Source organism: Pangasianodon hypophthalmus, chromosome 13 (assembly GCF_027358585.1).
Source record: "Pangasianodon hypophthalmus isolate fPanHyp1 chromosome 13, fPanHyp1.pri, whole genome shotgun sequence".
Taxonomy (NCBI): domain Eukaryota; kingdom Metazoa; phylum Chordata; class Actinopteri; order Siluriformes; family Pangasiidae; genus Pangasianodon; species Pangasianodon hypophthalmus.
In genome coordinates this window covers 9,071,386-9,095,263 of record NC_069722.1, presented here as the reverse complement: position 1 = coordinate 9,095,263, position 23,878 = coordinate 9,071,386, and the positions used below count along the sequence as shown (strand labels likewise).

The following is a 23,878-nucleotide window of genomic DNA, read 5'->3' as shown; positions in this document are numbered from 1 at the left end:
TCACTGATCAGTGTTTTATAATCAAAAAACCACCAATGCTTGTCAGAATTTATGGGCTTCTAGACTCTGGCATTTTTGCCTTGGGCATTTTATGTAACAGACACCAACAACATTCACAGCATGTGTTTAAAGAGAAACCAAGGTCAGTTAGAAAGATGGAGATGGATGGGTTTCAAAGTCTCGCATTTTCAATTTATACTCAAAAGCTCCAGGCCATTAAAAGAAGTCAGATTTTTAAACATTTATTTCACTGTTTTAAAGATACTCAATCTGTTGCTAAGACACTGGTGTTGTTTCTCAATATGAATAATGTGAAGAATGTTCTCGCCAACTTACCATTTACAAAGGAGGTTGCAAGGTCAGACATTGGACTTCTGATCAAAAGGTTGTGAGTTCAAATCCCAGCACTGACAAGCTGCCAATGCTGGGTCACAGAGCAAGGCCTTTAACCATCAACTGCTCAGTTGTATAAAATGAGATAAATGTAAGTCTTTCTGGATAAGGACGTCTGCCAAATGCCGTAAAAGTAAATGCTAGCTTGCTAAATGAACCCTCCTCCTGTTGGATAGCCAGAACTTCTATAATAGTTGTTCCCTGTACAAAATTTAAGTCATCATATTATTCTAGTTACTGTCAGGGTCAGATTTTACTGCATCATTTAGTTGAAGTAAAATTTTAGTCACCTTGTTCACTATCATTATATTATCAAAATGAATTACTGGTCTTTCAGTTCACTCACATTGTTAATGTACTAATTAATGCATCCTTGATTTTAAGATAGTATCATAAACACATCTGGGTATTTTGTACTTATTATCTTCATTCTTCAGTACTGGACTCAGTGGCAGATCCAGAACATGCTGACTGGGTTGGCCAAGGTGGGAAAGAGAGCTAGTGTGGAGTGGCCATTGCAAAGCGAGCCTCAATGCTAGATAATATAAAGGTGCAAATGCTATAGTTTCACACATGCATGTTTCAGCCTCTGCTCATTTCAATATCTGGGTTATAATGGACTAATATTTAAAATGATAGTATGAAGCATTAGACTTTTCTATTTCTGTTTGAATTAGCTTTTTAAATCATTTTCAGCACTAGCTATACTTTTTCCTAATACTGCAGCAAAGCCTTCATCAACTCCCATGTTAGATGTTGTTAGTGTAACAATATGAAATATGTTTTGAACCTGAAGTGTACAACCGAAAAATCCTAAATGCCAAACTATTGTATAAAAAAATATATTAATCACTAGAAATGTACATATAACTTGGCTTTTATAACATAAATAAATTTAACTTTACATCCTCAATAAAGTACTCAAAGCCATAGCTGATCATTTAAGACTATTAAAGCACAATTTAAAAGGCAAACAAAACAAGATAATGTACAAACACACATACAGTGTATTATAATGTGCTCTTTTGTGTTATATTTGTAGTTGGCCCTAATTTTGGTGCTGCTTTTGCTTTTTAGCTCTAGAAAATACTCATACTTCTTTTTTTTTTTTAATTCAGTGTTATACTGTTCTGTAACAGAGCACGTTTTTGAAAAAAAAACATTATCAAGGCTGTCTGGGATTTTATATCTGCAGACAAAAAGAAACTATAGCAAGTTCTCCAAGAAGCCTTGAACAACCTTTGTAAGAGAATACATGTGCTTTTAAAAGCAAACACAAATTGTGATTTTTTTCTTATTAGTTGTGTTACTACTCAACATAGTAATTATTTGAATACGTAGAAAATTTTAACTTCATTATTTTTGAAGGAATCTTCATTTTACAGGATATCTTTATGTGTCTTTTACACAATCCTGTATATTACTGATATTTATTCTATATAATAATGCCTAGAGATCTTTCAGAAAGGCAATAAAATCTAGCTATAGCAGATTCTCAGACTTTTTTTAATTAAACCATGTTCCTTGTCTCTCATGGCTGAGCTTGCCTCCGCTTTTGTATTTTGTCAATAATCTAATTTGTTTCATGTTGATTTAAAAAAAGAAAAGTGTCTAAAATACAAGCCCTTGAGTCAAATGCAGGACAGTATAGGTAAAACCCATATAAACCAAGCTAAATCATGTAATAGCTTAACTATGTGACACAGCATAAATAATTATTTTAATTACTCCAGACGTCTTTCACTGCATAGCACTGATTATCATAAACAGATCTGAAACCCTTAGGGTGGGAGGGATGCCATACTCTTAACACTACATAATCATGAGTATCTGCAAGCTTATGTATGTGGAAGAGGGCAGATAAAGCTTTCCTCCTGGTGTGTTACGCTGCCCTATGATGCAGCATGAGCAGCAGTTCGAAACAACAGTTGGTTTTACATGTCATGGAAGAAGAACATGTTAGCCTTCACCCTCCCCGACTGGTGGCTGTTGTATGATAGGGGAGAGCTGGCTGGTGGGTGGGAATCAGCAGGTGAGTAAATTGGGGAGAAAATTGTGGGAAAAAAATCTTCTGTGTCTGTCTGGGGAAATCCTGATTCTATTCTTCAGTTCTATGTAGACCCCAACAACAAGTGGGTTTCAGGAATGGTTTCAAGCTAGAAGCTTGTAGGGACCTAAGACCCTTTAACTAAACTGAAGAAATCAAGGAACATCTTTTCCAAAAGGGTACCTACCTTTAAATGAAACTCCACAGTTCTACATGTAGCTACATGTGATTACCTTTTCTGGGGGTTGAAACTGTGCTGCACTGTTACACATTACTAATGAAAAGTGCACATTTCTACCAGGTTTGGCAGACCATGTCTTACAATTAGATCAAATTATTTAATTATTCTGGACAAAAAACCTTTGTGCTTGTATATTATTTAGATTAAATTTATTTAGGTTAGACATGAGATGGGTTGTAGTCAACTGGCCAGGTTTTAAAGCATGATTGTACAGCCGAGCAACCCCATGTTCTACATGACCATCGGCCCCATGGCAATGTGGCGTGTAACTCACAAATATGGATTGAATTAGTATAGATTTAGCCAACCAGGGAGACAGCATCACTTTCTATTCCCTCTCAACTTGAGCCATGTTTAGATATAATGTTATAAACACTATGGCAGGCTACTATACAGGGTGTCCTAACAGTCTCCATACATAGGGGAATATGTATACCAGCACCATGTCAGTTGTGCTTTCGTCAGTGGATGCTCGTGGACGTCCACTTCTTGGTTGGTCTGCAACACTTCCATTCTTTTTGAATTTGTTAATAAATTTGGCAACAGTGTCGTGTGTGATGTGCTTGCCATGTTTCCTGTTAAAGTCCATCTGAACCTTGCGACAGCTTTCCGATCCAGTCAGGAGAATGATTTCAATACATTTTTATTTTGTCAAAGGCATTCTTAAAGGCTATCTGAAAAAAATATATATAATATAAACTAAGTATGAAAAATTTTGGAAGACATTTTACCAAAAAGTGTTAATTTCCCCTATTTGTGGAGACTTTGGGGACACCCTGTCGATTAAACTGACCTAATCACTCATTTATGAAAAAAAAAAATTGTCTTGACCACAAAGCACATGTTCCTAACAAAAAACAAACTGAACAATGACCTATCTGTCCTGGGGTGGCTATGGTGGAAGTAGATCTGTCTCTGATTGTAACTGAACTTGTGCAATGGAAGATGACAGTGAGAAAATACACCAGAATATAAACAAATCATATCAGGAAACACCCTGGTCCATAGGTATGTTACAGACGTGATAAACTTACTCTGGTAATGTCTCTGCTTTGATGTACCAGTTCTCTTAAAGGCCATGTCAGGAAATAAACACCAAGTCTGGCACTCTCAGAGAATCTCATTTTTGTGAGCCTTATTCAAATTTGACTTTGTCAGCTATGGCAGTGAATGCAGTTACTCTCTTTCTGTATTCATTGTATATTCATGTTTCTATAGTTTTTATTGTTGGAATACAATTCCTGGTTTAATATCCAGAAGGTTTAATGGATTTTACCCAAGCCACACTGTTCAATTTAAATGCTTCATCCATATGAATCACTTTTGTGTTTCTTTGGAGAAAGAAAAAAGTGCAAGAACCCATTGTGTATCAGGCTGCCATGGAATTTTTCTTTTCAAATCCTCCAAATGAAATGCAGTAGCACTTTAGATAATCCTCTGAGATGCTCATTTCCATATTGCGGCTTACTACTTTGGCATGTTGTTTACTACTTCACTCATATTAGCCTACTGCCACCTATTGGTCTCTGCCAGCTGAAGCACATAGACTACAACTGTGAGGAGCTTTTACAGGAAGTGCACAGCAGTTTTTAATTGAGGTTTTTAAAGGTGTTTTCACACTTGGTCCATTTCACTGCTCCAAGTGGTCTCAGATTGATGATTCAGCATTTTTATGCATATGTGCGAACACAACAAATGAACACAGACCGCTCTAAAGTGACCTACAAGTGAACCATACTCAGACCACGTTCACAGGTGGTCTGCGTATGGTTCGTTTGTGGTTCGATTTGTGCATTGTGAAAACAAAGTGGTCTCAGTGTGCTTCACATTTTGCTTCATAGATAAAAAAAACTTGAGAGTTGCTGTACGTACATAGCTCCAATTTTCTGTCACCTAACAGAAAAACAAAATCAAAAAACTTTCCATGGTGGCATGTAGTCCCACAACAAGGTCAGCACTTTTAGATAACAACATGACATAAGATAATAAAGCCACTGTGGCACTAGCAGTTATGCCAAAGAGCTCAAGTTGTTAGGCGGCAGCAATAACAGTATTGTGTCAGTGACAGGAACAATAGTTACTGTATAATACTATAGGTATAAAGTATGTGTGTGATATATGTAGTATATGCATGTGTTTTGTCTACCCCAAATATGGCATGAACTATGCACTATGGGATGAAGCATGAGTTGATTTTGATGGTTCAGCATTTCACTTCACATCTGTTTTGCCTGCTCTGTTTTTTTTTTTATCCAAATTATAGCATCATGTAAGCAACCATGAGTGTTGCATAAATTCACTATTAAACTATGGTAAAGGAGTTGTGGTGTGAACGACAGGTGGTCTGAGATCTCATCAGTCCCCTTTTGAGTCCAGTTGTATTGTGAACACCAGAACACTGAGATTATTTGCAGCTAGTTTCCTTTCGGATCCACTTTAACAGGACTGAGTATGGTTCTTTTAAAAACCACATATGTGAAAACAACCTAAATTAAATGTCATTATAGGACAGCTCCAGTGAATATTTTAATACCGATTTACCCGTTTCACCCAAGTTACCATCTCAGAAAAAAAAAAAAAGGCATCAAGCCTGTAAAAATATTGCCTGCAAGATCTTTCCATCTAAATCTATGCAAAGTAAAACCAGCACCTTTGTGCACCTTTGATTATGTAATAAATGACAGAAGAGCTGTTGTAAAATGTCTTTATTTCTCATCAGTTTTAGTATTTTTAGTATTATTTAAAAAAAATGTATGTTCAAAAACACCAAGACAAAAAGTAATCATTGACCATCCAGTACGCGCTCGTCAACGCGTTCTGCATCCGCCTGCTCAGGTGTGCTGCACATGCGCACGTCCAAACCCCGTATAACCCCAAACCGGCCACCGAGGGTCGTTTCAACAGCCACCCTTCCCTACAACCGGAGGGCACTTCTATCATCTTCTGCCTTTTGAAATCCGACGCCAAGGCGCCAAAGGTCGGTTTCCAGATCAAGCCGTCCGAACAAATCTGAAAGCAGAGAAGAAACTGTTCAGAACTGTTGAATACCCTCACAGAATCTGTAATGGTTTTAATGGAAACTCTAATGGTCCCTGTGGGTCTCTACTGGTCATTTGTTGCCTTCTACTGGTGGCATGTTACGTCTAGTGGATACCATTAAAGACCAATAATGGTAATGGTTTTAATGGTTAGCTGATGGTTTGTAATGGTATTTGTAGTGGAACCCATTAGAATTTCTGTGATGGTTTCTATTGTTTTGTTGTTTTTTTTCAGCAGGTTAAGTACTGACGCTCACGACCATGCAGCACGCGCGCTACTTGTGTACCAAATAGGCTATATGATGCATCAGAAGTTAAAGGTAGTTAATCACCTGTTGTTTCACTCTTTGGTCTTCTTCTCGGCGTTCTGAAGCTTCTCGACGATTTTGCGCTCGTGCCCCGCGGGGTTGTGGCGGTTGGTGTTACAGCTGGCCTCCTTCTTCGTCTTGCCTTTGCGGCTCGCGCCCTCTAGCGGATACACAGAACAGAGCGCGCGCACATGAGAACAAGGTTAAAAGCCTGCTACAGCAACAGCTACTTCCTAAACACCACATGCAACTATACTAAAAAGTATGGTAGTATAGTGTGCTAGTTGTAAGCTAGGGTTGCGGAGAGTACTTTTCTGACATAATATTTAGTACGGAAACTTTTTTATTTCGTAGCCTAACTCGTGCACAAAACTTCAAAACACTAGATTCATGCTGCCTTCACGTGCTTCTTGGATTATCCTGCTTTTCAGTTGCGAAGTCGTAGTTAAGAAGGTTTTGTGTTTAAGTGCACTGTTATGTTATTTTTAGTTAGTTTCGTTTACTTTACTTTATCCCGGTCTATTTTAGATGCTTTCTAAAAAAATTTATGAGTGTAATCCAGTGTCTGTGATTTAGTATATGACTACTAAAATGAACGTTATAGACTATTTATAAAAATAAAGAATTAAAGAGTAAAGGCTATATAACTCGGGTTCATAATTATTTCCGAGATTTACTTGTAATTACGACTTGAAGAGATGTTCAGGTTTATGTTCAGGTATTAGTCGGGGAACTCTTATTTACGACCATTTCTGCAGCACTTGAACGCTGCATGTCTTAGGCTTGTCAACAATGTTTCTGTACAAATCTGGACACAAATGTAAAAAGTGTGTTTAAAGGAGTCTGAGACAAAATTGTAGGGAAAAAAGTGTGAGGAGAAAGTGAGAGAAACAACATCAGACTGGAATACAAACAGTTAAAAGTAAAAAGTTTGTTCAAGTCGTGTTTAATGGCTTACCCGTGTATCTGTCTGTCAGATTGTAGTACTCATATTCGTCGTAGTAGCGATCCTCAAAGGTGGTGGGCTTCAGGTTCTTAACGTCCACGTGACTCATTCTGCTCAGCTACACTAAGTGCTCTAGACTTAGAAAAAGGCAGACTGTAAGCCAAGAACAGTTCAAATAAAGACAAAGCTCGCTGGAGATGTGGCTCTTCAGACACTGTGCTGTTTATTGTGTTGGCTTTTGTCTGCCAGGCTTTATATAAAGAGAAGCAGCTCCTCCTTTCCAGCCTGAGTCACACAGTTGCATCAGGTTGGAGTTAATGTTTCATTAAAGAGCCCTTCACACATCCACAAACATACCATTATCAGATGACCTTGTTTTTTTAGTTCAACAAACTTTATTGTTTTTATAGTGACTTTATGAATAACATTGCAGTTAGTGTACATTTTAGGTAAGAAACATTTCAATAAGCTGTTTTTATTCTGAAAAGGGAGTTTTGAGCAATCAGACTATTCCTCCTCTGTCCATATCCATGTCATGTGCACAAGTTTAGGTTTGATTACAGCTGGGAATGTTTGTCTCTCTTCACCACACCTGGGTGTGTTCAGCTACTTCCCACACCATCATGCTATTGACAGACTGATGTTTTGTTTTAACATAGTTTTGTATATTCATTTTAAAGATGAATTCAAGAATTTTACTATGTAAAACTGTAATGTTTTATTTTATCAGGTTCAACTTTCAAGATTTTCTTGTCATGTGCACAAGTACGGTGCACAATATGAATATGAATATGAAATTCTTATTGCATGTTCTCCTGCAACAGCATGACAACAATAGACACAAACCTACATTACTCCATATAGTAATAATTGCACAGTTCCTTGCCTGACTAGAGAGCAGCACAGTATTAGATAACTGTACAGGTCCATAGTCCGGATTATATTTGGGTATTGGATGATAGTAGTTGAATAAATGGTGAGTGCATACAGAATTACAGCAGAGTGTAAAGCTACAAAGTGCTCAGTGGCAAAATGCAACATAGTGCTGGAAATGCTACAAAGGAGAAGTGATATTCAGTTATTTATAGTAAATACAGTATATATACTATAATAGTACAGTATAGTATCACATGTAATGCATGCAATATGCATATATCTAATAATATATATGCTTATATATTTATAATATAGTATCATACATGCAATATGCATATATCTAATTTATGCACAGTATGTGACAGGTTTTATGTCAGAAGACTTTAAGTGACAGTGTCTGCAGCAAGGGTGTGGCAGTTCCATGGCAATGCAACGAGCTATTGTTCAACAGTCACTTTAAAATTCTAGGTGTAAAATCATTGATGATAGCCCATCTTTTGCTATGCAGAATTTGTAATTGTGGTCCCTTTCCATTGTTGCGCAGGGTACAGGGGAACGGATTAACTGTGCACAACAACATATAGAGTACAGTAAATTATTGCATAACAAAAATGTGCATTTACAGATGGGTGACAAATTGAAATGAAAACAAGTGGCTCTGTTGTGCTGTAGGTTTGGTTGTTGACCTGGTTTGGTTGCAGTCCCTGGTTTGATCTTGAGCTTGGGTTACTGTCTGTGTGGAGCTTTGCATGTTTTCCTTGAGTCTATGTGGGTTTTCTTTGGGTTCTTTGATTTCCTGCCACCTCCCAAAAGCATTGCAGTAGGTGATTTGCCCATAGATGTGAACGAGTGTGTGAATGAGTGTGTGCATGGTGGACTGGCATCCCATCCAGGGTGTGTTTCTGCCTCCTGTCCAGTGTTCCTGGGATTGGCTTCAGATCCATAAGGACCAGGATAAATGTTTATTAAATATGGAATGAATAGTTTGGTTCCACTTGTCCCCTCAAGCATCAGTGCCTATGATTACAAAGCTATTCTAACTTATTACCATTTTAGATCGTAGTGTCTTAATTTCTCCTTGTTTTATACCTTCAGAAATGAGACATGCTGACACAAAACTTGGGAAAGTATAGATAAGTCTATTGAAACGTCATGCATACAGCCAAGATTTCAGTTCAGATTACCAAACCCAGCAGCAAATCTCCCTTTCTCTGAAAATATATCCCATACCAAGGTTATATATTTTGTCTATGACTGTCTCATTGCCTTCTACAAGAGATTTACAAGGTTTACAATGTTGACAGTGTTTATCCTGTGAGATTTCCTGATGGGAGTGGTCTCTTCCAGGATGATAACAACCCCATCCACAGGGCACGAGAGCTCACTGAATGGGTTCATGAGTATGAAAATGATGTAAATCATGTTCTACGCCCTTCACAGTCAACCCAGTTGAATATCTATGGAAGATTTTGGATTTTAGAAAGCATACTCCACATTCATCAAAAGACCCAACTGAGGAAAATCTTTTGAAAGAATGGTGTTCATTACACCAGTATAGCTGAGAAACTTGAAGAAGCTCTTCTGATGGCTTATGGTGGCCAAACACCTTATTTTTTTCCTTTAATTCGGTTAAAGGATTCAGTTCTTGTTACATATAATTGTCAGATAAATTTTGTGGCTTAAGTTTTTCCTTTTCTTTTTTTTTTAAATGAAACTATACATGCTCTATTTTCATTGTGTAACCCTGAAAAAAAATACTTTGTTTTCAAAGTTATCTCTAACAACACTGCTAGTCACTCTGCCCTACATCCCATCTTGTGTGTTTACACTGAGTGCGTGCAGAGCATGGAAAACGTGACACACTGGAAACGTGACACACTTATGTTACACATAGTTTCTGTGGTGTTTCGAAAGACGTTCTGATGGTTTTCTGATTCACATTCAGTGAGTAGTGTTCAACTGCACAGTTCTTTGTTGTATATTTTTAGAGGAAAGATCTTTAGAGGCTTTCTGTAAATGCCCTGTGTTTTGGGTCTGACCACAGTGATGGTGAGAAATGCAGAGTGAGTGAGTTTTAGTGCTGAAGTCTGGAATGTTCCACAGCACAAGCTGCACCATGTGTTTATGAGTACAGTGAGTGTGTACACAGCAGACACTCCTCTGCATATTTTGTGCTTCATTTCCAAAGCACAGCTCAACGTCTGAAGGACAAACTGTACAATTCCTCCTGCTGTGTCTGTCTCAGTCTGTACAGGTCACATGCACACCACCAGTTAGTGCTGACTCTCATCATTTTTTCATACAATTATTTCTTTTCTTTTTTTTTTTTATTTCTAGATGTCTGTAAAACCACCACATCATTGTGTAAATAATTCTTGTATTTCCTTTATCTGATTTATTGTTCTCAGCGCTTGTGTTTTCTCAGGATCTGGTTTATGATCTGGTTCTTGGCTCTAAGTGTAACATGTCATGTGACAGTGAAGGACTTGGTACAGTAAATATTTGCATTATTAGCTCAGCTCAGCAGTCCTCAAGTAGCAGCCTTTTGCTATTAAAACAACCGTCTCTCACTCTTTGTGAGTTAGACTGAAGTCAGAATCTGCCTGTTTTGAGACAACCCTGTTTAAAATGAACTTTGCGTTATCATGCCATCATACTTTGCACTCTCACAATGTCAGATTTATGTAGATTAGATAACTATATCTAATCTATGGCTTCTAGCAATTCAAAGCTTTCTCTTCTTCTCTTCTCTTTGGACACTTTCTCAGGCATGCTAGATATGCTCTTGGCTAGAGTGAAAGCACAAAAAAAATGTAATGCTGTTTAGAGTCCTTCAATCTGTTGCTACTTTAATGGTTGGAGTGGTTTGTAAGGTTAAACCATGTGTATCTACATACATGAGCAAACATGAGATGATGTGTAAAATGAATATTAAGAACATTATTTCAGTCTAACATCAGAAGATAGATAGATAGATAGATAGATAGATAGATAGATAGATAGATAGATAGATAGATAGATAGATAGATGGCATTCAGTAGTACACTTTGCTTTTTTGTAGAAGTTTGCAATGCCATTACTCATTCATTCATTTATCTTTAGTAAGTGCTTCCATGGAAAACTCTTTTCAACATCTGAGCTGTTTGTTTCTGTGCAAGGTAAGATGTGTTTTATTTTCAATAATATATAATCCAAGGAATATTGGACAATAAAACTGACCAAGAGATGTCCAAGAGCAAGAGATGTTCTGCATAATGCTCAGTAGTTTATGAAGAATAGGGCTCTACCCTAATTTGAACCCAGTCATCCTAATAAACTTGGTGATCCTGTTGCCCTTTGCTGCCCTCAGCTGACTTCCCCTAGCACACTGCTGCATAGAGAAAACTCTTAACAGTCACCTCGTTCAATGTAGTAATGTAGTTAATCAATCTGAGCCACTTCAGAAAGTAAAGACTACTTTGGCCCTTGTCTTGTACAGTACCTCAGATCATGGTTCCACCAACAAATCCTTTGTCTTTATAATGAGGATGGTGATGATGATGACAATAAGGAGGAGGAAGAGGAAGAGCAGGAAGCATACTGTGTATATAAGCTAATATAGAATACAGTTAATTTGTCCTTAAAACTAACAAATGCAACAATAAATATAGACTACTGCATTTTATTTCGTCAGGAATTTGTATACAACCACTTGTAATTTATTGCAAATGATTCAGATTATGTATTGGTGTTTGGGGCAAGCTGATGTGGGGAGCATTACATATGAGCTCACCAAATAAACTATAAAGATTTGGACCATTATGTCTGAGATTATGTCGGAAATATGCTATCTGTAGATGTTTATGGACAGGTTTGGAAACTGTGTGCTGCTACACTGTCAGGAAAAATAGTATTAAACTGTACCTTTGCTTCATTGGGGTGGTACCCACAAGGGTACATCTTTTGTACCTTTAATATACATCTCTCATGCAGAAATGTGTATATCCTATACCTTTAAAATGTTTGAAATATCATAAATGTACCATAATTACTTTTTAGAGTAAAGCTTTAAATATATGCTCCATGGACCTATAAGTAAAAGATACCCACTAAAGGTACAGAATATGTGAGGATACCACCCCAGCGACATGGAGAGGTACAGTTTACTTATTTTTTTCGGAGAGTGTACCTATCTTAGCTGATGTTAGTGATGAAATAGTTTTTATTGTTATGGTATACTTTCACAGGTTTGACTACTGTTATATAATTATGATGATGCAAATTGAATATCCTATAGTGAAATCCCACTATCTACCTGAGACAAATTTAATGGCAAGGCTTTTGAAATGAATATGTCATACATATATTCATAAATACTATCATTTTTAATCAGGGTGAATGTATAGAGAAGTTAGTTGGTCATTTTAGTGCTTATTTAATCATTAAAACGTTTAAAAAGTAACATACTTTTACATATAGATCATTGTAATGGTTTAAGATTGCATAATCAGGGGAGCAGTAAATAAATTTCTGTCCCTGTGTGTATTTAATTATGACCGTTGAGACGCGTTTTCAAAACATGCCCTGCACAGCTTGTCCCTCCCAGGCTCCCGTACAAGGCCTAACCAACCCGATTCAAAACCGAAAATAAAGCTTCTAAACCGAGGTAGCTGTAGATATTTAATTAAAATATCTGATGTAGATATTTAATTAAGGTTTTTGCGCACTGTCAATGCAAAGAGATTTGCACATGGCGCTATTAGGCTAGGCAGGACATTTAGAAGAGCTATAAGCTTTTATTAAAATGCACTCGTGTTGCTAATGCTAATGCTAATGCTAGCAGGACTGCGTCCCAGCAGTGAGGCTGCGCGCTAACATTCATTCTCCTTTAGCGACTGTTTGATTGATCTGATTGATTGACAGCTGATGATCTGTTTGACTAAAGCATAGTGCAGATGCTGTAACGTGCACTGTATGTTCTCTGTGTACTGTGTGTATATATACTGCAGTAACTCAGTTAATGCAAATCTGAAGATTGCATTTAAGTGAAATGTGCATCAGTGTAGAGCAATGCACATGGTTCTGTACAGTATGTACACAAATAGGGGCATTTCTCAACAATGTCCAGTAATGCAATGAGAATAAAAGAAATAATACATTCAGTGCCAGTTGTCTCGCATCTACACTCAAGCTGATTTACTTTACTCACGAGCTGTTTGTGTGGATCACTATTCTAAGAGGAAAAATGAAACTTGTGCACTGTTTTGTTGCAGGCTCAATGGCTTTAGTGTCTGCAGATACCAAAATTGCTGAGCTGCTGAATGAGCTCCATCAACTAATCAAACAAACTCAGGTAAATGTCTAACTAAACCTCACCCCAGTTCTAACAGGGAGACCCAATCATTCATCTTAACATATATTTACTCATTTCATAATAATAATAATAAGAAGAAGAAATTTTATTTCTCAAACTCAATGTCACTAGAAAAACCCATAACAGAAATGACAGTGATGACAAAAGAAAGGCGAAATAAATCTAACGAAATAAAGCATTGTTGAATCAGAATTAACAGATGTGATAGAATAAGGATAAATAAACGGAAACATAATGGCAGAGGATGGGTGGCATACCAGAAGAAATGCAAAGCCACAGGAAACATAAGCAGAGTTAACTGTGTATTAATCAGTCCAACAAACACATCAACTTCAACAAATGGGACTGAGTGAAGAGATTTGTTTTTAGTTAAGCTCTAGAAATGAGTTCCTCAGTTTGTTAGTGATAACTATTTAATATCAGTTTATTTGGTAGTTTAACTGTAAACATTAGATTCTATGCTGATTCATTTGTTAGCGATTATTATCATGTGTCTGAATCAGGACCCACCTTCCATGTCAATATTTGCTTGAGATCATGTGATCTTTTACACACTTTTCCTCCTCTTTGTGCCATACTTCACTAGATGTTTTGATTCTAGCAAAGTAGAGTATCTTCTGATTCATTTAATGCTAAGTGAAAATAAACACGCTGTTCAGACTTGCAAAATGCTGAGATGTTTGTAGTGTAACAGCGCGGCTTGCCGAATAAAAAAAGTGTGTTATCAATGATAGTCCAACATGTGGAATTGCTTTCCAGTGGTGCTTATTAAATCATTGATTTTCAGGAGGAGCGCTCACGCAGTGAACACAACCTACTGAACATCCAGAAGACACATGAAAGGATGCAGACAGAAAACAAAAGTGAGTCTACATTATGATACATTATCAGCATTCCTCATTTTTGTCTTTATTAAAAGCTGTTATGTACTAACTAGCAATACACAAGAACATCAGACCTTTTTCTTTCCTCAGCTTCTCCATACTATCGGACAAAGCTGCGTGGACTGTACACCACAGCAAAAGCAGATGCAGAGGCTGAATGCAGGTAACTACTATATAGTACACATTCACCCCTCATCTGCCAAATATTTGGATCCACAGTTTAGTTGAACCTTGCTCTAGGTCTCGACCCAACTGCAAAAGATAAAACCCACAAATCAAAAACTATGTGAAGCACTGATAAGAAAAATTTTGGGTGCAACAGAGGTCACCTTTTTTCAGTAATCTCTTATTACTGATGTAGTAACTAAACACTACAGCACAAACGCACAAATCTGTTTTATTTGGATCGTACTTAGGGGGACTGTAATGAGAGAGCTCCATCTTGTGGTATTGAATACATGGCTCTATGTGTTGGTGACTTTCTAACATCTCTATATGTAAGACAATATATATGTAGCAATATCTGACATTTTCCATGTTTTCTTCCACAGTATATTGCGCCATGCTCTTGACAAGATTGCAGAAATTAAATCACTACTGGAGGAGAGACGTATTGGTGAGTTATTCAAAGTGTATGTCAGTGTGAGAGTTTAGATGTCAATGTTTAGGGGTTTATGCATTGTGTATTCAAAATCACAAACTAGGAAAAGCGGGAACCAAAAGAATTTGAAGTCCCTAGAGGTGTCATTGTCACTGGAACCTTTGGTATTGGAGACAAAGTGCAATTTCAGATTTCTGGTGCCAAAAGTTCCAGTACTTTTGATAACAGCTCACTGTCACACATGGCCTCCACCTCTTTCTCGTCTCCCAGCTGCACGGATGGCAGGGGTGTACAATGACAGCGACCCACCCAGGAAGACCATGCGCAGAGGTGTTCTGATGACCCTGTTACAGCAATCTGCAATGACGCTTCCTCTATGGATTGGCAAACCAGGTGAAAGGTACTGGCTCGCTTTCTCCATTTTTCCATCCGTTGATTATCCTAACAGTGGAGTAGTGAAACGTAATACTGCTCCTGTTGTTTCTCTGCTTTAGTCCACCCCCTCTGTGTGGAGCGATGCCTGCGAGCAGTGACTACGTGGCTAAGCAGGGTGATAAGGTGGCAGCTCGGGTGAAGGCTGTGGATGGTGATGAACAGTGGATTCTGGCTGAAGTGGTCAGCTACAACCACTCCACCAACAAGTAACTATCTACCAATTAAACCTACCAACTCGCACTTCTGTAGAACCAGGATTTGCTGTAAATAAGCAACTGACAAGTGACTGTCTGACACTAAGAAATGGTTAACTTATCTGCTACTTGTAGTTGGGTTCTGAATCTAACTACATGCATGTCTACATTCTTTTCTTAGGTATGAAGTGGATGACATTGACGAGGAAGGAAAGGAGTAAGTGGCATCTCTAATATTTGCATTTATACCACAGTGCTGTTAAATTCTTAAACCTGATTGGTCAAAAGTTGTTCAAGTCAAGTCAAGTCAAGAGGCTTTTATTATCATTTCAACTATATATAGCTGACGCAGTACACAGTGAAATGAGACAACGTTTCTCCAGAACCTTGGTGCTACATAGAACATCGTCACCTCACACAACATAGAGTTACAAAACACAGAGCTGAGGACTAGACTAAGTTGTCCTAGCCACATAAAGTGCATCGTGTGCAGCCTAGTGCAAACAGTGCAAAACAAAACAGTGCAGAACAGACAACACGAGACAGTGCAGGACAAGTACTGTACAGGACAAGTACACAAACACAAAATAGCAGCAACCCGTAACCTACTGTATATATATCTATATACAGTGCAATGTGCAAATTTACAAGTATTAAAGTGGCAGTGCCAGTGATGTGCAAAAAGAACCGAGCAGAGCAGCAGTATCAGTGGTGGAATGTACAATGTAAACAGTAGAACAAGCCAACTTGTTTGTAATAACTTAATGAATGTATGAAGTTGAATGAGTGTGTGTGATTTTAGTTCCAGTTCAGTTGTGTGTGTTGAGAAGCCTGATGGCTTGAGGGAAAAAACTATTGCACAGTCTGGTTGTGAGAGCCCGAATGCTTCGGAACCTCTTCCCTGATGGCAGTAATGTGAAGAGTGTGTGAGAGGGGTGTGTGGGGTCGACCACAATGCTGTTGGCCTTTCGGATGCAGTGTGTGGTGTAAATGTCCGTGACAGAGGGGAGAGAGAATCCGATGATCTCAGCTGTCCTCACTATCCGCTGTAGGGTCTTGCGATCCGAGGCGGTGCAATTCCCAAACCAGGCAGTGATGCAGCTGCTCAGGATGCTCTCGATGGTCCTTCGAGTCCTTGTTGAGTAATTGTCTATAACAGCAGCTCTGACAGTAGTGCTGGCTGTAATTCAAATTCAATTCTCTTATTTATAGCAGCAACTTATTCACAAGAACTTGTACGGTGGATGTTCCACCTAATCTAAGACTAATAATAAACAGATTAAAAAAGATGTTGTTATTTAACAGAGAACAACATGCATTATATGGCCAAAGGTTTGTGGACACCTGACCATCACACCCTTATGTGGGTCTTCCCCAAACTGTTGCCACAAAGTTGGAAGCACACAATTGTATAGTATGTCTTTGTATGCTGTAGCATTACAATTTCCTTTCACTGGAACTAAGAGGCCCAAACCAGTTCCAGCATGACAATACCCATGAAGACATGGTTTGCCAAAGTTGGAGCAGAAGAACTTGAGTGGCCTGCACTGAGCCCTGACCTCAACCCCACTGAACACCTTTAAGATGAATTGGAAAGCTGACTACACTTCACTAATTCTCTTGTAGCTGAATGAGCACAAATCTCCACAGCCATGCTCCAAAATCTAGTGGAAAGCCTTCCCAGAAGAGTGGAGGTTATTATAACAGCAAAGGGGGACTAAATCTGGACTGGGATGTTCAACAAGCCCATATGATTGTGAAGGTCAAACCTTTGGTCATATAGTATATAATCATTGATATGGTGAAGCTTTCTGTAAGGAGATGTTTAGTTAACATTTAAGGAAGGAGTTTCCAGTGTCAGCTCTTTGTAAACATCAGTAAGATTTCCCCCACGGGAAAGTCTTCAGTTCAGAGGACTTTCCAGTTTCTCGGTAACATAACAAACTGCATTTTTTTGTCTTATTTACTTAGAGAGAAATTGAGGTTGGTGAGGGAATTACTGTTTATAGCAGTTATAACTTCAGTGATAACAGGAACTAACTTGTTTCATCTACTTTCCACAATATTAAAATGTACCTTAAAAAGTACCAGTTGCTGTTATTGGAAAATAATCAACTTCAGGGTGGTAATAGTAACTCCCCTTTGCATCGAGTTGCATTACCCCACCGCGTCATGGATTAGTTTCCTATAACCTTCTTTAAATAAACTACCATTGTATACTTCAGAGATTTTTTTTCATCATGTCTTATTCCAAGTGTTACATTGCTGTGTGTTCTCTCTCCTGACTACACTCTCCTCTGTTGCTCTAGGAGACACACTCTAAGTCGAAGAAGAATCATCCCACTGCCACAGTGGAAAGCCAACCCAGAGACAGACCCTGAGGCACTGTTCAGCAAAGATCAGCTGGTGCTGGCTCTCTACCCACAAACCACCTGCTTCTACAGAGCCCTGATTCATAACCCCCCACACCGGGTGAGCACTGGACAGTTTGGGAAAAGTGGTGATGCACAGCATACAAATAAAGACAGTTGTGGAGGATTTTACAAGGTGTATTACTGGCTTTAAGAACATATTTTAGCATCCAAAGTCAAATCTTTCAGGTTCCCAAAACTCCTGGAAAAGTCATGGCAAATTAAATTAAATCAAGTTTTGAAAAATGATCAAATATCCATTAGGTTTCAGAAATGTCATGGAATATCTCATTAGCCACATTATTCTCATTACTATTAAAAGATTTGGGTTTAAAATAAAAGAACATGGTTTAGAGGACCACTGTACAGGACAAGCGCTCAGGGAATGAATCTGATACTTAAGCTTTAAGCAAATGACGGCATTGTGGCAAATTGTGTACTGGTTATTCACAAAAAAGACCGGATCTTGGTCCTTCACCAGCAGCATTTTGTTGTTGAAACCAAATTGATTTTGGTGGCAGAGATCTGACTCTTTTGTGGTCGAAACTCATAGAACAGTTCAGAATTAGGCACAAGCTCTTGAACTAGCACTCTGTCCAGAGTGGTAAATGTCTGTCCATTCTACTTGTACAGAGCAGGAAAAGCTAATAGCTCTGTATCTGAGAATTTTTGGAATGGTTTTATATATATATAATGTACAATTTTCAATTATGCTTTCACCCAGGCAGAAAGTATGCAGCTCGATTTATATGCAATATAATTTTCTACATCTTATGACAAAACAAAAAAGACAAATAAAATAATCTAATAAGTAAATATGCCCTACTATTTTAACCATATCATTTAAATCGCAGCCCCAGGATGACTACTCGGTGCTGTTTGAAGACACGTCCTATGCAGACGGCTACTCACCGCCTCTCAACGTAGCCCAAAGATACGTAGTGGCCTGCAAGGAGAACAAGAAAAAGTGAGGAAGAGGATTGAGTGGATGGAGATCTGGACCTGATTAAGTGGTCTTTAAGTAGGAGGACTGATGTAGAATCAGACTTCTGCTGCATATAGTCACTACGTCACCAAATGCATCTGAGACCAGGACTCAATCTGAAATGACTGAATACCAGCTCCGATGAAAACGTACCTGGGATGGCCTAAATATGTGTTTATATTTGTACATGACTCTTGGATTATCATTGGTATGAATGGTGAAATAGCATAATTTGTGGTATGTGTAGATCATATGTTTTTTGTACAACATTCCTGTCAGTGTGGGGCCAAAGAAAAGGACTGCAGATATACATTTTAACAAAATAAAAGAGAAAAAAATTTTCAAGATTTTTGGGTGGTTTCTGTTTACTGTTTAATGTCTGGGTATGAATGTTCATGCATGAATTAATTACAATAATTATGTGTATTATTGCAGAGGTGGGAGGGGGTACAGAGGTTTAGTGGTTAGCACATTTGACTTGCACCTCCAGGTTTGGGGGCTCGAATCCAGCCTCCGCCCTGTGTGTGAAGAGCTTGCGTGTTCTGCCCGTGTTTCGGGGGGTTTCCTCCTCAGTCCAAAGACATGCGTTATAGGCTGATTGGCATTTCCAAATTGTAGCGTGTGAATGTGTGTGACTGTGCCCTGCGATGGATAAGCACCCTGTCCAGGGTGTCCCCCGCCTTGTGCCCCAGGTTCACTGGGATAGGCTCCCCGAGACCCTGTCTAGTGTAAGTGGTATGGAAGATGGATGGATGGATGGATGAATATGTATTATTACATTTAGGTAAACTGAAGTCCATGGAATTTGAACACTGGTTTTTGGTTTCTGTGGGTGGAAAGTTAAATGAAAGGCTCTGAGAGAACATATTTGCCTAATGTCTGTTTATACTTATACAGGGAAATGCTGAAAGAAGATTGAGAACTGGTAATAATACCCATACGTATTTTGGTGAGAAGATGTATTTGTGATGGGAATATAAGGCGATCTTTTTTATACCCATCTTCCCTCTTATCAAAGTACTACAAAGGCAACAAAAACAGAAAAAGAATGGCTCGCGCGCCGCCGCCGCCGCTTCCGGGTTTGTTCTGAACTCCTATTGGCTGAGAATTAACTTCCGCCTCCACACAGCGGTGACGCGCGGAATTTAAACATGGCTGAAGTGGTAAGACGTTTATTGGTCGTACTTTATGCAGCGATTATTGTTTTTGTGACAGCTTACGTGCTGTGATCGCGAGTCTTGGTGTGATTCCTCTGTTAGTGATCTGTGGTTAGCTTGCTAGCATCATAGTAACATCATAGCTACACTATGAGGCTAGCTCACAGCTAACTCAGTAACAGTTTCAGAAGAAATCATGAACCACATGGCTCAGTTCAGGCTCACAGTACAGAAAGACCCACCAGTGGTGTTTGTGTACCAGCTATAGATGTGTAGCTAAAGTTACTGGGTATTACCAGTCTTATTTTTATTAAAATGACTTTATAGTGTTTGTGTCTGCCTTTGGCTTCCTTTTCAAAGACTGAGTGGAGTCCATACACCACGTCAAGAGTCTATCTATCAGATACTGCAAGATAAATGCCTGTTTCTTGATATTTTCCTCTCTTTCCCCTGACCTGATCCAGGCATATGACAGTGACAGTGATATTGAGGTTATGGCACAGAGCCGCCCAAATCCACCTCCCAAACGAAGGCGTGTCCTCGACCCTTCAGCCATCATACCTGTGCCCATTTATTCCAAAAAGGTACAGTACTAACACCAATAATCTGTCAATAATTCACCTCCATGATGTGTTCACCTGCCATCTTTTCTCTGTATGGTCCGTCTGCCACTTCTCTTTGAGAGTGCTTTCTCTCAGGTTGCCTGCTTGCTGAAGTGAATGTTAAATGCTCATTATATTTATCAGACAGAAAGTTTGTTGAACTTCCCTGACAACAACATTGATGTCAGCATCTGATTAAGGCCCTGGAGATCACCAAAACTGTTTTCAAACTGATATGACAAAATGCAACAAGGCCCAGGCTGGTTGTGGTTAGAAACTCTGATGGTCATTAGCATTTTATTTCAGGTCACCCGCAGCCTACAACTGAATCCAGCTGTCTTCAAACAACTAGACTGCACAGGTAGCCCTTCATTACCAGTCCAGGATACTAACTCAGTTTAGGCCATTTATGATATATCACATAAGCCCAGTACTAAACCATGTCATGTAGTACATACATAAACTGCCGTGTAGTGTCATGTAGAAGGTTCACATTATCTATTTCAATTTGGACATAATTGTGTATGGATAAAGAATCCAGTGCTGCTGTGTTTGTGGTTGGATAGAGGTAAATGAAGACGAAGACAGACTCTGGCCTCCATTTCCACCCAAAAGTAAGAACAAGCCAATCAGCATAATCCTGAGTGACTCTGAGGAGGAGCCAGAACCAGATAAACCTCAGTGAGTTTCACTCGTGACTTTAATGATACATATACAAGTACAAGAAAGATAAAGTGAGTAAATTACTGAATGGGTTGTTTACTAAATGTGGTTAATTTATTACATTTAATAAGCATAATAAGCATTTGATGTGTTTTAATGATGTAGAAAATGCTTTAGTATAAAAAGATGAGTTTATATTTAAATTAGAAATCAATCCTTAGTTAGACGAGATTATATACATGATGTTAAAAATGAATTTTTATTTAAAAAATTAAAATAAACCAGTATTTTTATGCCACTAATGTTCCATATTCTCATACGGAATCTGTTTATTCATGAAATTTACTTACAAGTGAGGCAGTATTCTCTCTCTCTCTCTCTCTCCCCACCCCCCTTTCTCCCATCTTGCTTTGCTCCATAACTCAGACTGGTGAGCCAGACCCCCTCTTCACCTCCACCTCACTGCATCCCAACTGCTTTGAAAACTAACCGGGCAAACAAAAAAATAAGGTGAGTGAATTATTGAAAGAAAAAAATAATAGGGCTTTTATTAATAAAAAAATTAGGAATTCATTTTTATAGAAAATGAACATGAGACCCAAAATATGGACCTTGTGACAAATAGAGATTTCTTGCTTTAAAGTTCAGACATTTTAAATAACCAGTGTTTTAGTTCCTTACTGTGCATTTTATAAAGTAAGCAAAGAATATAATGGCACTGAAAAACTGAAATGGTAAATGTATTAGTAAAACTGCTCTCCATAGGGTTCAGAAACATAATCTTTATAACAGTAACAGTTAATGACAGCACAAATCCAATTTTTCTTTGAGCTGAAGAATTCATTGTAGAATTTTTCATTGTTTTAGACAAATCAACCAGAAACTGGATACATTTAGCTCGCTCATGTGTTTAACATCCAAAAGACCTGAAGATATTCCAGACTTCAGTGACTGTCCCTCCCAAATAAACAAGTGCTATGATGATGACAACGACATTATAATCATTTCCTCTGAGGACAAAAAGAAGAGACGTCCAGCCAAACCTAAGCCCAGAAAACGTGCTCGAGAAATCTCACTGAAATTTCGCTGGAGAATGGACGTGCACAAAATTCCAGTGCTTTCAGTAAGATGGAGTGTTTTCCCACAACGATAACAACACAATGTACTGAGCAATATCATTGTTGCTAAGGGAATCAGAACTATTTCTGATGTTACTTACTTCAGCAATACAATATAATGATCTGATTTTCATTTGCAGACAGATCCTCTGAGCAAGGCTGTAGCTCAGTTATCTGTCAAACTTAAAGTCCCACCCTCTAAAATACTGCTAATGCGGAATGATGATGAGCTTCCTGTGCACTCTACAATCACGCAGTTAGATCTGGGCATTGCAGACATCATAGGTGAGTGAAAAGTTTCTGATTAATCATTTTATAGGGATTAGTCATGTATTATCATGGCTGACATTTTTTCTCTACAACTTGCCTTTTGTGCCTGCTCTATCAGATTGTCTTGTGAAAACTGATGATGAAGATGAAAGCAAATGTGATGTCATCACTGTGCGACTGCAGGGCAAAGAAAAAGGATCTGCACAGGAATATTCCTTGCGTACGGTCGGTGAAGTTTCAGATCTTTTTTTTTTTTTTTTGAGGACTTTACGTTGTCCTCCTTAGCACAATAGCTTACCTCTTTATTCTTTCTTATTGATTTCTTACTCTTTCCGCCACTCAGGATGCTCCTCTGGATTCCATCCTGTCACAATACACTTCAGGTCTGTCTGCCACTGCTAAGCGCAAGGTCAAATTCCTCTTCGATGGGTTAAAGGTGAAACACAATCAGACACCTTCACAGCTGGACATGGAGGATGGTGATGTCATTGATGTCTGGGCCTGATTTCTGTAACAATGATGTTTCATATCAACTGCCTCCTTTGCTTTTTTTTTCTTCCTGAGGTTAAAATTAGAGTGTATATTTAAATTTTGTCTAATTTAAAAGTGTACATATATTTCTACATCATGTAAACAGTTTTTTAAATATACATATTAGTGACAATAATAAAAGATTTGCTGTTATCCAGGGTCAGTTTATTGAGTTGGGTCTACATTCACTAAAATGAAGCTTTAGTATACAAACTATTTGGGGGGGTGACAAAGATATGCAGTTTAAAATGAACACTGACAGGGTTTATTGTTATCTAATTGATAACTAACTAGTCAATGCATGATTTAATGCTTTGTTTTGAAGTTACTCTCACTCACTGATAGGATAAAACATTAGACATTAAGCTTAAATCTCAAAAAATAAAGCTTTAAAGGGCCAAATTGTGATGGCTAGACAACTGGGTCAGAGCATCTCTAAAACAAGAGATCTTGTTCTGGGTATGCAGTGGTTAGTACCTACCAAAAGTGATCCAAGGAAGGACAACCGGTGAACCAGCGACAGTGTCATGGGCGCCCAAGGCTCACTGATGCGTGTGGGGAGCAAAGGCTAGCCTGTCTGGTCCGATCCAACAGAAGAGCTACTGTAGCACAAATTGCTGAAAGGGTTAATGCTGGCTATGATAGAAAGGTATCAGAACACACAGTGCAGTTTGCTGTGTATGGGGCTGCATGACCGCAGACCGGTCAGAGTGCCCATGCTGACCCCTGTCCACTGCCGAAAGCGCCTACAATGCACGTGAGCATCAGAACTGGACCATGGAGCAATGGAAGAAGGTGGCCTAGTCTGGTTTTCTTTTACATCAT

General features: G+C 38.5%; 3 protein-coding genes across 5 annotated transcripts; 2 read left to right on the top strand and 1 right to left on the bottom strand.

Annotated features, from left to right (window-relative positions):
* Positions 1-5,371: 5,371 nt before the first annotated feature.
* On the bottom strand, positions 5,372-7,214 carry nupr1b (nuclear protein 1b). Its single transcript, XM_026916138.3, has 3 exons — positions 6,986-7,214; positions 6,052-6,187; positions 5,372-5,690 (listed from the first exon to the last, which is right to left on the bottom strand). The coding sequence occupies exons 1-2, from the start codon at positions 7,080-7,082 to the stop codon at positions 6,060-6,062; spliced, it is 225 nt and encodes a 74-aa protein (XP_026771939.1). The 5' UTR covers positions 7,083-7,214; the 3' UTR covers positions 5,372-5,690; positions 6,052-6,059.
* Positions 7,215-10,259: 3,045 nt separating this feature from the next.
* sgf29 (SAGA complex associated factor 29) lies at positions 10,260-19,059 on the top strand. 2 transcript variants are annotated; one of them, XM_053239449.1, is made up of 11 exons: positions 10,260-10,830; positions 10,879-11,007; positions 13,102-13,181; positions 13,990-14,065; positions 14,177-14,249; positions 14,638-14,702; positions 14,958-15,087; positions 15,182-15,328; positions 15,498-15,533; positions 17,626-17,788; positions 18,582-19,059. In XM_053239449.1, the coding sequence occupies exons 2-11, from the start codon at positions 10,920-10,922 to the stop codon at positions 18,696-18,698; spliced, it is 975 nt and encodes a 324-aa protein (XP_053095424.1). In that variant the 5' UTR covers positions 10,260-10,830; positions 10,879-10,919; the 3' UTR covers positions 18,699-19,059. The 2 variants fall into 2 exon arrangements, with proteins under 2 accessions (XP_053095424.1, XP_026771974.1); XM_026916173.3 differs by lacking the exons at positions 10,260-10,830; positions 10,879-11,007 and adding an exon at positions 11,982-12,494.
* A 412-nt stretch (positions 19,060-19,471) lies between these two features.
* nfatc2ip (nuclear factor of activated T cells 2 interacting protein) lies at positions 19,472-23,206 on the top strand. 2 transcript variants are annotated; one of them, XM_026917054.3, is made up of 9 exons: positions 19,472-19,875; positions 20,334-20,453; positions 20,778-20,832; positions 21,038-21,152; positions 21,561-21,644; positions 22,002-22,257; positions 22,393-22,537; positions 22,641-22,747; positions 22,866-23,206. In XM_026917054.3, the coding sequence occupies exons 1-9, from the start codon at positions 19,864-19,866 to the stop codon at positions 23,025-23,027; spliced, it is 1,056 nt and encodes a 351-aa protein (XP_026772855.1). In that variant the 5' UTR covers positions 19,472-19,863; the 3' UTR covers positions 23,028-23,206. The 2 variants fall into 2 exon arrangements, with proteins under 2 accessions (XP_026772855.1, XP_034165564.1); XM_034309673.2 differs by lacking the exon at positions 19,472-19,875 and adding an exon at positions 19,901-20,158.
* The last annotated feature ends 672 nt before the right edge of the window (positions 23,207-23,878 follow it).